General features: G+C 45.0%; 1 protein-coding gene across 1 annotated transcript in view; it reads right to left on the bottom strand.

Annotated features, from left to right (window-relative positions):
- Positions 1–13,023, bottom strand: part of LOC134369083 (histone-lysine N-methyltransferase PRDM9-like) — a 31,035-nt gene extending 18,012 nt beyond the window's left edge. Inside the window, exons 1-2 of the mRNA XM_063085265.1 lie at positions 12,967–13,023; positions 12,067–12,222 (exon numbers count right to left, since the gene is read on the bottom strand). Of these exons, the coding sequence (XP_062941335.1) occupies positions 12,067–12,222; positions 12,967–13,023 (213 nt within the window). The remainder of the gene's footprint in view (positions 1–12,066; positions 12,223–12,966) is intronic.
- Positions 13,024–13,435: the final 412 nt, after the last annotated feature.

Genomic DNA, 13,435 nt, shown 5'->3' with positions numbered 1-13,435 from the left:
TCCGCCATTGTGCTAAAGAGATCAGAAAAGGGAGGCAGCAGTCCTACGATACTGTGCACATTCTCCTTCTCTTACCTGTGTTTGGATCTTACATGAGGAAGATTGTTGTGTCAATAGGATTTTTCAGGTATTCACCTTCTGGTGTTTACTCTGTTCCACTCTGAAGACCACCCAAGGAGGATTGACCAAAAGGTGATGAGAAATCAGTGTTTTGATGGGTAAATATTTCCAAGCTCAGAAGATTCTCATTAGGGACAGAGAATTCTGAACTAGAGAGTGACAATTCCAAGTATTATCCAAGGGTGATTTGAAAATGGTTTCTGAAGTACCATGAAGACCTTTGCTTCTATTGGAGGCACTGCTAATTTTCTTAAAATGTTTTTTAAAAATAGAGCTCTGGATCTTGGTGTTAACACCACACTCTAACCAACTGAAGTAACTGGTCACCCACCAAAAAACAAACAAAACAAAACAAAACCTCATCTCTGCTTCATCTTGTGTTGACAAGGTTTCTATTACATTTATTTAAAATATATATATATATATATATATATATATATTGGCTTGATTTTCATGAAAAAACGCTGAACAAAACCACACAATGGAGGAAAGGACAGTCTCTTCAAGAGATGGTATTGGGAAAACTCGATCACCATATGCAAAAGAATGAAGATTGACCCTATGTTACACTACATACAAAAATTACATCAAAATAGATTAAAGGCCTTCATGTGACACCCAAAAGTATAAAACTTCAAGAAGGAGACATGGGGGAAAGCTTCAAGAAATTGAGTTTGGCCACGATTTCTTGGAAATGACACCAAAGCATAAGTGACAAAAGCAAAAATAGACAAAGAGAAGTATGTAAAACTTAAAAACTTCTGAGCACCAAAGGAAACAATCAAGGAGTGAAAAGGCAACCTACAGACTGGAAGAAAATATTTACAAACCATATATCTGATGAGGGGTTAATATCTAGAATATATAAATAATTCCTACAACTCAGCAAGAAAAAAACTCAGTTAAAAGAGTGGGTGCTATGACTGGGTTTTTTTCCTCCAAAATTCATATTTTGAAACCCTACTTCCTGGTGTGATAATATTTGGAGATGGAGCTTTCAGGAAGTAACTAGGGCTAGATGAGTTCATGAGGGTGGGGTCCTCATGATGGGATTAGTGCTTTTTATAAGAAGAGGAAGAGAGAGATTCCCCCCAAGAGGTGGAAGAAACCTAAATATCCATTAAAAAATGAATGGATAAGGAAAATGTGGTATAGAAATACAATGGAATATTATTTAGCCTTAAAAAATAAAGAAATCCTGCCATATGCTGCCACATGGATAAATCCTGAAGACATTTTACTAAGTTAAATAAGCCAGTCACAATAAGCCAAATATGGCATGGTTCATTATTTGAGGTATCTAAAGTAATCAAATTCATAGAAACAAAGTAGAATTGTTGCAAAGAGCTGGGGCAGGAGGAAATGGGGTGTTGTTGTTCAATGGGTATAGTTTTATAGTCATGCAAGATGAAAAAGTTCTAGCAGTTTCTTGCACATCAGTGTGTATATAGCTAATAATATGAAACACTCAAAAACTGTTAGGAGGGTGAGTTTATGTTATGTGATTTCTTACCACAATAAGAAACAATAAATTGACTAAGATGGGGATTTAACTGAATCCAGATAATGATGTGTGACAAACCGTGGGGTTAGTCATTTCTTCTTCTAAGACACTTGATCCAATGACTGCACTATTATGAGATTAGGGTTAGAAAGCTCTTTGGTGGATTTACAGTTCAATTAAGGTTTAGTTAAATTGCCCACTAATTAATTAACAATGTTTAGCAAAACCAGTCTTTCTTTATGACTTTAAAGAATGGTAAACTTTAAACGTATAGAAAAGTACAGAGAATAATGCTGGAAAAGATAAATCCACCACCATGCAGTCCCATTTCAACATTCTGCCACAGCTGCTTGAGATGTTTTTATTTCTACTTTTTATTTCAAAATTCAAAAGTAAAAATAAAACAAACAAAAAAGGTAACTATGACATAGTGAAGCCACCTGCCAGCCCTTCCTCCTTCTCTTGTGATGATAACGTCTGAGTTTGGTATTTCTTACTCACATTCAGGTTTTTATACTTTTAGCACTTATTACTGTATCTGTAAATAAAATATGTAATCATTTTACACGTTTAAAACCTTTATATGAACAGCCTCTTACTGTATATACTCTTTCGCATCTTGCTTGTTTGTTGAACATTTGTTTTTGAGAGAACATGTTCTCCTTTGTTAACTCCTAAGATAAAGCCGAGACATCAACCCAGGCTGGTTTCAGGAGGTCACTTCTAATTCCTCCTGGCCCCTCACCTTTCTGCCTAGGTATCCATTCTTCATCGGAATCCTCAGTGTCATCCACATGGAGTTTGGCCTGCCTTCATTGACACATGAAAGCTGTTCGAGGGGCTCTAGAAAGAAGCCAAATCTTTGTCCTAAAAGGGAAGAGGTGGGAGGAGGAACAAAGAGTGGTGGCAATGGAAAGCACCACAAAGCCAGTGTGGCTCAGCATGGGCTGGGAGAGTCTTGAACAAGGTCAAGATGTGAGCTCTGCATGACTAGTGCCGACACTCAGCCATACCCTGACAAATAAAAAGAACAAAATTTCCCCTCCAGATTTGTCTCCATACAGAAGGGAACTGTGGGCAGATGCAGCCACCTAAGAGAGAGCCATAATAATACAGGGACAGAAGACCTGTTTTCTATTTCCCAGGCTGGTCTGCAGCCAGCACTTGGAGTAACCTATGTTAATCAGTTCATTATAGTTCCTTTTCACATTCCTATAGCAAATTTTCTTCGATTCTCCCATCTCTGCCCCTTCTTCCTTGGAGAAGTATATCGAAATGCCTTTGAACGCATCTTTAGCCTAGAGAAAATAACATAGTTCATCAGTGATTTACTGTATACATCACAACACCGAGTGGGGCCTTTTCTTCTACCTTGTAATCATAACAAGCAGAACACAGCCTGGGGCCTTGGGGTGGTCTCTGTGAAACAAGGATAAAGACATTTGTTCCCGCCCTCCCCAGATTGTGTCCTGTTTGAGAGGACACAGCATTTTTCTAGCTCTCCCCAACACAGAGAGTTTGATTCCAGTGTCCTCTTCTCTCCCATGTCCCAGACGGGACAAATTGTCCCCACTCCACGCACATTCACAGCCAGGGTCACACAGAGTTGCAGGCCATGGGTCTGTGGCCCCCCAGACACCAGCTCCTGTCACTCGGTTCCCCTCTCCATCCTTCTTACAGATCCTGCTTGGAGCCCAGCTTGACTTCCCCCACCTCTCACCTTGGGCTTCTGCCCTGTACTCCCTGCATTTCCCTCAGGTGTCTCCTCCCGGGACCTGTTGGGGCTCTCGGTGCTGGGACAGGCTGGCAACTACCTGCTCCAACTCCAAGGTTGGGAAGAACCCTTGAGTCTCCCAGCTACAAGGCCAACGTTCCTGTGGAAAGAGATGGTGCTGAGAGGAGGCCACAGCCCAGACCATTATGCACAGCCAGGCTCTGTCTTCTCCACTTGGCCATGTTGTCCAGACCAGGAAGATGTGGAGACCTTGCAAGATCTGGAGGATGTTGGGGAGGTCTGAGGGCTATCGATGGGATAGGGGGAGGGTCTCTGCTGGCCATGACAGACCACCTAACATAAGCTGTACAGTTTCAGTTCCCCTGCATCTTGACGCTTCTGAGGAAGGGTGGCAAAGGTGCCTGAGGGTCAAGGCTCAGGTATCTTCGAGGGGAGTCCTGAGATGTGAGGGCTGGGGGAGGCCCATGGAGACTTTGAGGCCCCCTGACTGATGGGACTCGGGTCAGACTCACCAGCTCCACTGAGAGGAAATGAACATTTCTCATAGGAAGCTTCTGGGATCTTCAACTGGAGATTCTGGAAAACTGTGGGAGTAAAGCAGTCTGGATCTCTAAGGAGCAGCAATCCCACAGGCTGAGGAGATTGCGGGTCTCCAAGGCCAATGAGATTTGGGGTCTCTCAGGCTGAGGTTCTGGGGGTTTTGGGGTTGAGGGGATTTGGGGTATCTCAGGCTGATAGTATTTGGGGTTTTTCAGGACAAGATTTTGGGTCTTTCGTGCTGAAGAGATTTGGGATACTCAGGTCGAGAGGCTTTGGGATTCATCAGGTAAAGGGAGTTTGGGGTCCCTGAGGATGAGAGGATTTTGCATTTTTGAGGCTGAGGAAACTCGGGGTCTCTCAGGCTAAGGAGATTTGGGGTCTCTCATTAGGGGGCATTAGGCTCTCTGACACTGACGTTATTTGGGGGTCTTTGAAGCAGAAGGACGTTTCCAGGCTGAGTAGGATCTCTGAGCTCGGGGAAATTCAGTCTCTCTGTGGCTGCGGTATTTAGCGTTTCCCAGGCTGAGGGGAATTGTGATTCCTCAGGCTTAGGGTGTTTGGGCTCTAAGCATTAGAGGATTTGGCGTTCCTGTGGGTCAACGGTAGATTTGAGGTGTCTGAAGCTGAGGTGCGTCGGGGTCTCAGGCCGAGGGGGTTTGAGGTCGGTCCAGGTTAGCGGATTCGAGGTCTCTTGGGGATCAGGGGATCTGGGGTTTCCCAGGCTGAAATTTGAAGGTCTCGGGCTAAAGGTTTACAAGGGTTTCTTACTGCACGGCAAAGACTTCCCGAGTTCCTGTCAGTCTCCCTGGCTTTCTCCTGCCCCGCTGCCCACCCTGACTGGCGCCCGCTGGGATCCTCTCTGGTTGAAACGGCCACGCAGCCACCGGTACCACCAAACCACCTATCAGGGTTGTGACCCAAACGCTCCCTCCAATGAGCGATCAGAAGGACATAAAGGGGCGGAGAGTAGGGAGGAGCCAAGCCTGTCAGTCACAGGCTCCCCTCAGTCCTAGGCTCGGGTGGTAGGGCGGGACCTGGTCTTTCCCGCCTTGTGGACAATCCGCCCCAAACCTCAGGGACTGGCCGCTCTGGGTGGATCCCTGAAGGGGTGATTGGATTATAGCGCCATGCAGTAGTGAATGGTTTAAAAATGGTGGTGAGTGACGTGGTTCTGAGGACTTTAAAAGAAGAGGAGAGTCTGTCTCTCTGCTCTCTCTCTCTCTCAGCTTCCACCATCTTGCAGCGTGAGACCCCTGGGTCACTGTTGCCACCACCAGATGGACTTTGGACTTCCCAGCCTCAGAAACTTTCGCAATAAATTTCATTTTCTTTATAAATCACCCAGTTCAGGTATTTTTTTATAAGCAACAACAATAGACTAATACAGCAAGCTTTTCTCTCAGGCTCATCTTTAGGCTTCAGGTAATCCACAAGAGAAGACTTGAGCAGATGTAAACTGCTCGTATAGTTTTGACGGTGTACCAAAATTCTGAGCCAATCTGAAAAGAACAAGACAGCTTTTTTTATTTGTCCTGTCTTACATTTTGTTCTGGGCACATAAAAAAATGTCTCCCAAATTACTGCTTAATGGAACAGAGACATCAGTGATTGCACACGACAAGTATGGTCTACTCAAAACAGTTTTGAAAAGTAAGTTTAAAAAATCGACTATAATGATCAGAAATAAACCATGGTGAGGGAGAATAACGTGTTCTCCAAAATTACTACATTGCAATAATCATAAATTCCAGGTTTCAAAAACAAAACAAAACAAAAACCTAACAAACGGGAAAACTTTTCAAAGCATGCAAAGAAACATGAAAGCACTTCCCATTCACGGGAAAATAGTAATGATGATGATGATGATGATGATGATGATGATGATGATGATGATGATTTTAAAAATGGTGGGTGGGGACTCCCAGCCAATGAACTTATTAGACAGTCTTTAAATCACCCAAAACAACTGTCATACATATGTCCAAGAGGTAAAGTGAATGATGCACAAAGAAATAAAAGAAACCAAGGGAACAATGTCTAACCAAATAGAGATTCTCAATAAGGAGATAGAAATCAACAGCTCGAAAACCATAACATGTGAATTGACACCTTCACTAGAGGTTTCAAATGAAGGTTTGAGCATGCAGAAGAAAAAATCAGAAAACTTAGTTAGTTCACTTGAAATGATCCTGTATGACGAGCAGAAAGAGAGAAGAAAGAAAAAAATAAACACAGCCTAGGAGACTGTGTGATCCCCATAAAGCAAGCCAATTGTATTAATCCACTTCTGTTGCCGATAACAGAAAACCTGAAACTGAGTGATTTATAAAGAAACAAAACATGTTTCTTACAGTTCTGGAGGCTGGGAAGTCCAAGGTCCAGGAAACATATCCGGTGAAGGCCTCTTCTTGGTGGTGACTCCACAGCAATGCAGGCTGTCACAGGGAGAGAATGGGTGAGCAAGAGAGCTAACCTGCTCACTTGCTTTCCTTCTAAAGTTGTCAGAACCACACCCATGATAACTCATTACTTCACGGACAAGGGCATAGTACTCACAATCCAATCCCTCCTCAAAGACCCTATCTTGCAAATATTATAATAGTACTTCCCACTCTCTTAGCACTGTTACAATGGAGGTCAAGCCCCAGTGAGTTTTGAGGAACAGTCGAAGCCCAGAATGACAGTCCCAGAAGAGAGGCTAAAGAGAAAAGGGCAGGAAAACAAACACACACACAAAAACAACAACAAAAAAAACCACATTTCGAAGAATAATTGCCCGAACTCCCAGAATTCTTGAGAAGACATGAAAGTTCAGATAGAATGTTCTTTGGCTTAGAAGCCTTTAGACCAAATTATCTCTTCCTGAAGCCCTCACATTTCTTCAACACCCAGACCCTGTAGGTAGAATAGGCTCACACTGTTACCTGCCCTTTCTGAATGCCCTGTTTAGTTTATGTCCCCCTCTCACTTCTCTGCAGGAGGTCAACGAGAAAAGAGATTTTTTGACACCTTCTCATGCAATGACAAACCCATACATAAATAGCTTAGAACAAACAAATCATGAAGAAATTGTGCATAGATTAAGTTTATTAAAGGAATAATCCAGTTAAAAACTGGAGGGGCTGTGACCATCAACTCCATTCACCACTGCACTGTGTTTACAGAACACTTACAAGTAAACCTGACAAGTAAACCCAAGATGAACCCCCGCCCTTGAAAACGACCTGACACATTCCCTTCAAAGCGTTCATTCTCTTCTGGGGGCGAGGGGTAAAGGGGGCAGAACTAGGAGGCGTAGTTGTTACTGACTTTTCCGAAAGCCTCTCTTATGTGATCCAAGTGGGATTTATGCTCCTCGTTAACTTCAGTGAGTGCACAAGCTATCCCTGTTTCTAAATATGTAACAAGGTTAGTTATGCCTATAAGTAAAGCATTTCCGTGACTCACAAAAATAACTCACAGATAATCTCAGTTAAAGGAGATAGACGGATTTGATGCAGAAATGGAGAAAACAGCCAAATTCACATGGAGACAGACTCAGACACAAACTATATATGAATGAATGACCAAACGGTAACAGTGGCAGATAGCAAAGCAAAGAGATGAAAATATTGAAACCACTGTAGAGATGTGAGTGTTCAATTTACATCAGCAAGGATAAATGATATCAGATGATAAAAGTATAGGCAGAATCAGAGAAATGGAGAAAACAGCCAAATTCACTTGGAGACAGACTCAGACACAAACTATATACGAATGAATGAACAAACGGTAACAGTGGCAGACAGCAAAGCAAAGAGATGAAAATATTGAAACCACTGTAGAGATGTGAGTGTTCAGTTTACATCAGCAAGGATAAATGATATCAGATGATAAAAGTATAGGCAGAATCAGAGAAATGGAGAAAACAGCCAAATTCACTTGGAGACAGACTCAGACACAAACTATATATGAATGAATGAACAAACGGTAACAGTGGCAGACAGCAAAGCAAAGAGATGAAAATATTGAAACCACTGTAGAGATGTGAGTGTTCAGTTTACATCAGCAAGGATAAATGATATCAGATGATAAAAGTATAGGCAGAGTCAGAGGAAGAGACACACACTCACACACAGAATGAGAAAGAAACCTGGGGAAATGTAGACACTCAATTTGAATTTTAAACAGAGAATACCAAGACACTGACATCAGGAAAAACAAATGTGGTTCAGAGATATCAAGTCAGAATGCTCACAAATTAATCATGTGATTATGAGGCCCACATGCACTGATACTCCATGGAAGGAAGCATTAGGGAAAATGTACAATTTCACACTTCTTTTGGTAACCCCAAAACAGCGGGACCATGTGAAAGCAGTAATATGACTGAATTACACCTATGAGTCAAGGACGAAACTCAGGAAGCTGCATTCTCTTGGGTGGACATGACCAAGCCACTAGGCAATAGCAGTTTAGTCAACAGTAGACAGCTACGGTTTTGCTAGACCCTCCATGGAAGTTCTCCTCACATTTCACTCCAAGAGCAGCTACAGTTAAAACTGGCAACCAAGGGCTAGCGGGAGATAAGTATTTCGAGAACCCTTTCCTAACCTTTTCTCCATTCATTAAACGCTAAGTAAGACCCCTAAACTTGCAGCTAAATACTCAGAAAAGGGCACACAGAAATCTGCTGACCTGCTCTCATGCAGGGCTTCTGGAACTGCTCTCTTTTACAAGCACAATGGAAGATAGGTAGCAGCACATGGCACCGGAAAAGGTTCCTGCTGTTTCGATCAAGATGGACCAAGTTGCTTAGAAAGCCTGTCCCATTCTTTCCTTTTATGTTAACCTTATGCACAACATGCTGAAAACACCACAGAAAATGAAAGGTTTCTGGGTTCCTAATACGGTGTGGGGTATCATTTACTAAGACAACATTCTCACTGGAGTATACCAAGAAAGGAATGTACTCATAATGGCTTACCTATTTACATTTTGGGATCTTCACCTAATACACAGGGTCTTGGGTAAAAGCTTAGACCATCTGAAAATAGGAATATTAAGAATAATATCTACATCTAGGATCATCTAGGGACAGACAGCACATGGGTGAAAGTCTAGCAGTTGTATATTTAACCACTCCACCTCCCTGCTCTGTTTATATTTTTTGCCCAAACTCAGTCACCTGGAAAAACAACGGGACTCACATACAACTACAAGGAGACCCGCTTTTTCCCAAAAGTTTATCTTTTCACTTAGTCACCTTTGCCAGAAACAAAGCCACACCTTCACTGCCTTCCCTCATCCCTTTGTGTCCTTTCCCACAGTCCCTTCATATACCATATATTCCCATTTCTTAAAATGTTGCTGGGAACCCTGGCCCTGACACGTTGATTGTCCCAGCAAAGCACTGTGCATTCATCTACCTAAGGATGACATTTGGTTCAGAAGAGAAACGAACTTTAATATTTCCACCTTGAATTCTCTTAACGCACAAGAGAGGATATTTGGAGGAGCCCTGTGCAAGAAAATTTCACCCTGATTATCTTACTTCTGTAATCACTAGGTCCTTTCCTTGAACTACCCTCACATTCCTGGGAAAAACAAGAAGTGTCAAACTAAACTGTTTCTCTTTCCTTTCTTCTTTCTCCACAACCCCCTGCTCTGTGGGGAAGGAATAAAAAAAGTCCTCAGACGGAATCCCAAACCTTGGTGTATCTGCTCTCTACAACTTTATAAGCCCAGATCCTCCACAGACTGACAGTTCCAGGACAAAGAATTAAAAATCCCACATGGATTTGACCTATGTAGAATCTCACCCCAATCCGGTACACAAGCACACACACAGAGACACATATGTTTGATGGTGTTTATTTCTCCTTCACACCAATCCGATTTTATCCAAGTGTCTTGCTGTCTGCATTTTTCATCACCTGACCGGCTTTTCTTTCAATCCTGAGCATGAGAACACTGTATCTGAAGTCACTTTTTAGAAGTTTGGCTTTTTTAGGTAAAGTCTGATGCTCCGAGATATTCAACTCAAAAACTTGGAATACTCTAAAACACACAAACACACATAAAAACTCATTTTCTCTGAAAAATGTTAAAAATTGCTTTAATTATGCAAGGTCCTGCCCAGGAAAAACTAGCCCTTCCCCGTTTGTGACCTCTTCAATTTCCCCTTACCGTGTGTTAGAAATTGCTCTCCGTAACATCTGCCCCACTGCCAGTGTTCTCTGTATGAGTAGAATAAGCTAAGGAGATAAACAAGAAAATTAAAAGACACTGATTACCAAAATGGAAAATTGATGAGAGAAAGGAATGAGAGACTGTACAAATATTCATAGCCTTTTGTGGAAAGGGTGAAAGGAGGAACATTTGATGAGCCAAAATTTAAGGGGGTGGAGAAATGACTGAGGGTGGGGTTGGCTGTCATGGAATTAAGTTCAGAGAAGTAAAGGATTGAGCTTTGCTTCTGTCCAAACGACTCCGGACACTGACTATAGTGCAGTGGGCTTAAGCTTCCCCAGCTATAACTTGTTTTGCAGTGCAGTTTCTCCAACGTTCCTGTTTCATCTTGATGCCCTGGGTGACCTGGTTTGTGTCATTCCCTGTCTTTCAATTTCTACACTTGTGAAATGAGTGTCCAGGTACCTAAAAACATGCATTTCAGCCCCTACTTCCTGAGCTGCTCACCTGCCCTCTCGGTTCCCTGTCCAGGCACCTGCATCCTCATGTGGTACCGCAGGGGATTGAGCCATAGGTCTTTACAGATGATCTGTTAGGGGAACCAGGACAGGACCGCTCAGGGTTCAGACACCATTCCCAAGAAGGCTGGGAACCCTCCCTGGTCATTTCTGAATTTTCGCAGTGAGGCCCTACCTCAGCGATCCTGTTAGATCCTGCAAAGTTGTGGTCAGAAAACCAGTTGAAGAAGTTAACACTGCTGTTGTGGTGCCTGCGGCTATAAGCCTCATGTTCATAATCCTGATACCACTGAACTGGAGTGGAATGAGATGCCCTGTATCCTGCAGGGAAGAAAAGTATACAGGAAGGGGTTGGAGCATGCTGACGATGATAAACCCAACACCTTCACTACCCATCCTGGGATCCACCTCCTACCGGTGACATTAATGAGATATTCCTTAATAATCACTTTATTCCGGAAGTACGGGTTGTTCCGAAAGAACAACATGATCTTGCAGCAGTGAATGGGATGCCTGATTTCCTCCACCTGTCATGACAAAGTGGAGAAGGTTAAAATTTCTCTTCAGGTCACCTACCCTTTTCTGTTTGCCTGAAAGTATTGCTTCTCTTATCCTTCCCCGCTCAACCTTCCAGCCTCAGTCTCACTAGTTCTGACCTCCAAGTCGATCATGTAGCTAAGCAAGTCTTCATCTTCATCGCTGATCATGGCCAACATCTCGGGGTGGTTCACAATCTGCCTCAGGTCAAGGAGCCTTTCCATGCTACGGAAGTAGGCGCTAGAAGCAACTGAGCATGTATAAACAGCTAGGAGAGTGTGTTGCGCAGGGGTCTCCCACACCTCACACATTGTGTCTCCCACACCTTATGCACCGTGCCCTCCCTGCCTTTCATGCGACACACTCAAGGCAATGGGAGCCTTGTGTGGCCTTAAATGGGAGACTGTCCACGTTGACACAGGGAGGGGCTCCTTTCTGAGGGATGCTGAGCTCTATGTGTCCCTGATGTACTAGGGGCAAAAGTGAATCTGCTTGTATCTAAGTATGCACTTTATCAGCTCTTACTGACTAGGGTGGGAATTCATACACTTTCCTACAGCATTATTGTCAGGAAAGCCTGTCCTTCAAACACCTTTTCTACATGAGAACTCCTTTGTGCTATTCACGACACTGATCCAGAATGACTTCTAATTCTCCGCCCCAGTTAGTGTCTCTGTGCCATAAGTATTTGTATTTGCACGAGTGTGGCTGCAGCTCCGTCTTCCCTCAGTCTGTACCTTCCCCCACAACCCCCAAGTAGATGTTTTCCAGTACAGGAATGGAACACTGGTCCTTGGTGCTATCAGTTCCATTCTCTAAACAACTGAGCAACCGGCCAGAAAAGCCTGTATATTCTCATGTTGAGCTGTCCCGTGGATCGATTGCTATTACCCTTGCCCATGCTCCTACTGGTCAGTACAAAGCGAGATTCAAAAGGATACGGCTTTGGCCCAGAAGCCAGGGATGCCCTGGATGATGGCCCTTCGGTGACCGAGATGAGTCCTGCGTCTCTGCACCAGGTTCTGCCTCAAACGAGCAAAGGCCCTCCTGGCTTGGTTGTTCACGGGCTCCAACTCTAACTGAAGGGCCTCCAGTGACTACAGAGGGGATAAGGACAACATGGGGCTCCACAGAGTCTGTGTCGGGGTCTTCTATTCAAGCTTCTCCTCAGGCTCTACAAGTTGCATCAGAGTTTCCTCCCCCAGGTCTTCTTCCTGAACTTATTCCTCAAATTCCTCCTCCTCCTCTTCCCTGTCAGGCTCCTACACCACTCTCTCACCGTCCATCACGTGCTGCGCCCACTCCCCCTTCCACTGCTCCTGCTCCTCCTTCTCCTCGTCCTGCTCAACTCCCTCCACCTCCTGAATAACATCCACCAACACAAGCACCACATCCTCCTGCTCCTCGACTTCTCTCTCCCCTTGTCCCTCTTCGGATTTCCCCTTCTCTTCCTGCTCCTCCTGCCACTCAACGACCTCCGCCACCGCCATTACATCCACAAGCACAGCACCACGTCTTCCTGCTCTTTATCCTCCTGGTCGTCGACTTTTCCTTCCTCACAAGCCTCTTCCGGTTTCTCCTCTTTCCTCCTCCACAGCGACCTCCACCACCTCCACTGCCTCAAACAAAACTGGCGCCACCTCCTGCCCGGTCGACGCCGCCTCCCTCTCTGCCAAGGCCTCGCTTTCCTGCACAGCTTCAACCCCGGTCCCGGAGGCCTCCTCGGGCGTCCCACCCAACTCTGCCAGGGTCGCACACCCCACGCCATTACTGGCCTCTGGCGGCTGCTCCCCAAGAGGCCTACCGGCCCCTCCCTCCCCAGGGCCCTTTCCCACACCTACCTTTATCCAGGGTTCGGCGGAAGCCCCTTCCTTCCGGGAGCCCGCCTCACTCGCCATGCTGCCCTGGTCCTCAGCAGGCTCAGCTGCGCCGGGTACGCAAGGTCGAAAGCCTTGAGCTGCACACCCCCAGCAGCAGCTAGAGAAGCCGAGCCGCAGGCAGCTTCCGGCTCTGAGAACTTCCGGGAGCCTCGCGTTCGGTCACGGCATTCTGCGCATGCGCAGGACTTTGGCCCGCTCTGCCGGCTTCATGGCGCCAAGGCACCCAGCCACGCCCAGACCTCTACTGTGGGTCCACGGCCAATGGATGAAGAGGTAGTGGCTGTCACGCAGGATGGCCCCGCCTCCCGTACTCAGGCATCTGGGGCACAACTGCCCCGCCTGCGAGCCCTGGCCGTTGTCTCTAGGAAGCCCTCCAAGCTTGCCCGGTGCAGTGCACACACACAGCCGGTTTGCACTTTGTAAAGTCCAA

Source organism: Cynocephalus volans, unplaced genomic scaffold, assembly GCF_027409185.1.
Source record: "Cynocephalus volans isolate mCynVol1 unplaced genomic scaffold, mCynVol1.pri scaffold_35, whole genome shotgun sequence".
NCBI lineage: Eukaryota > Metazoa > Chordata > Mammalia > Dermoptera > Cynocephalidae > Cynocephalus > Cynocephalus volans.
The sequence above is the reverse complement of the archived record's forward strand: the minus strand, read 5'-3'. Positions and strand labels throughout refer to the sequence as shown.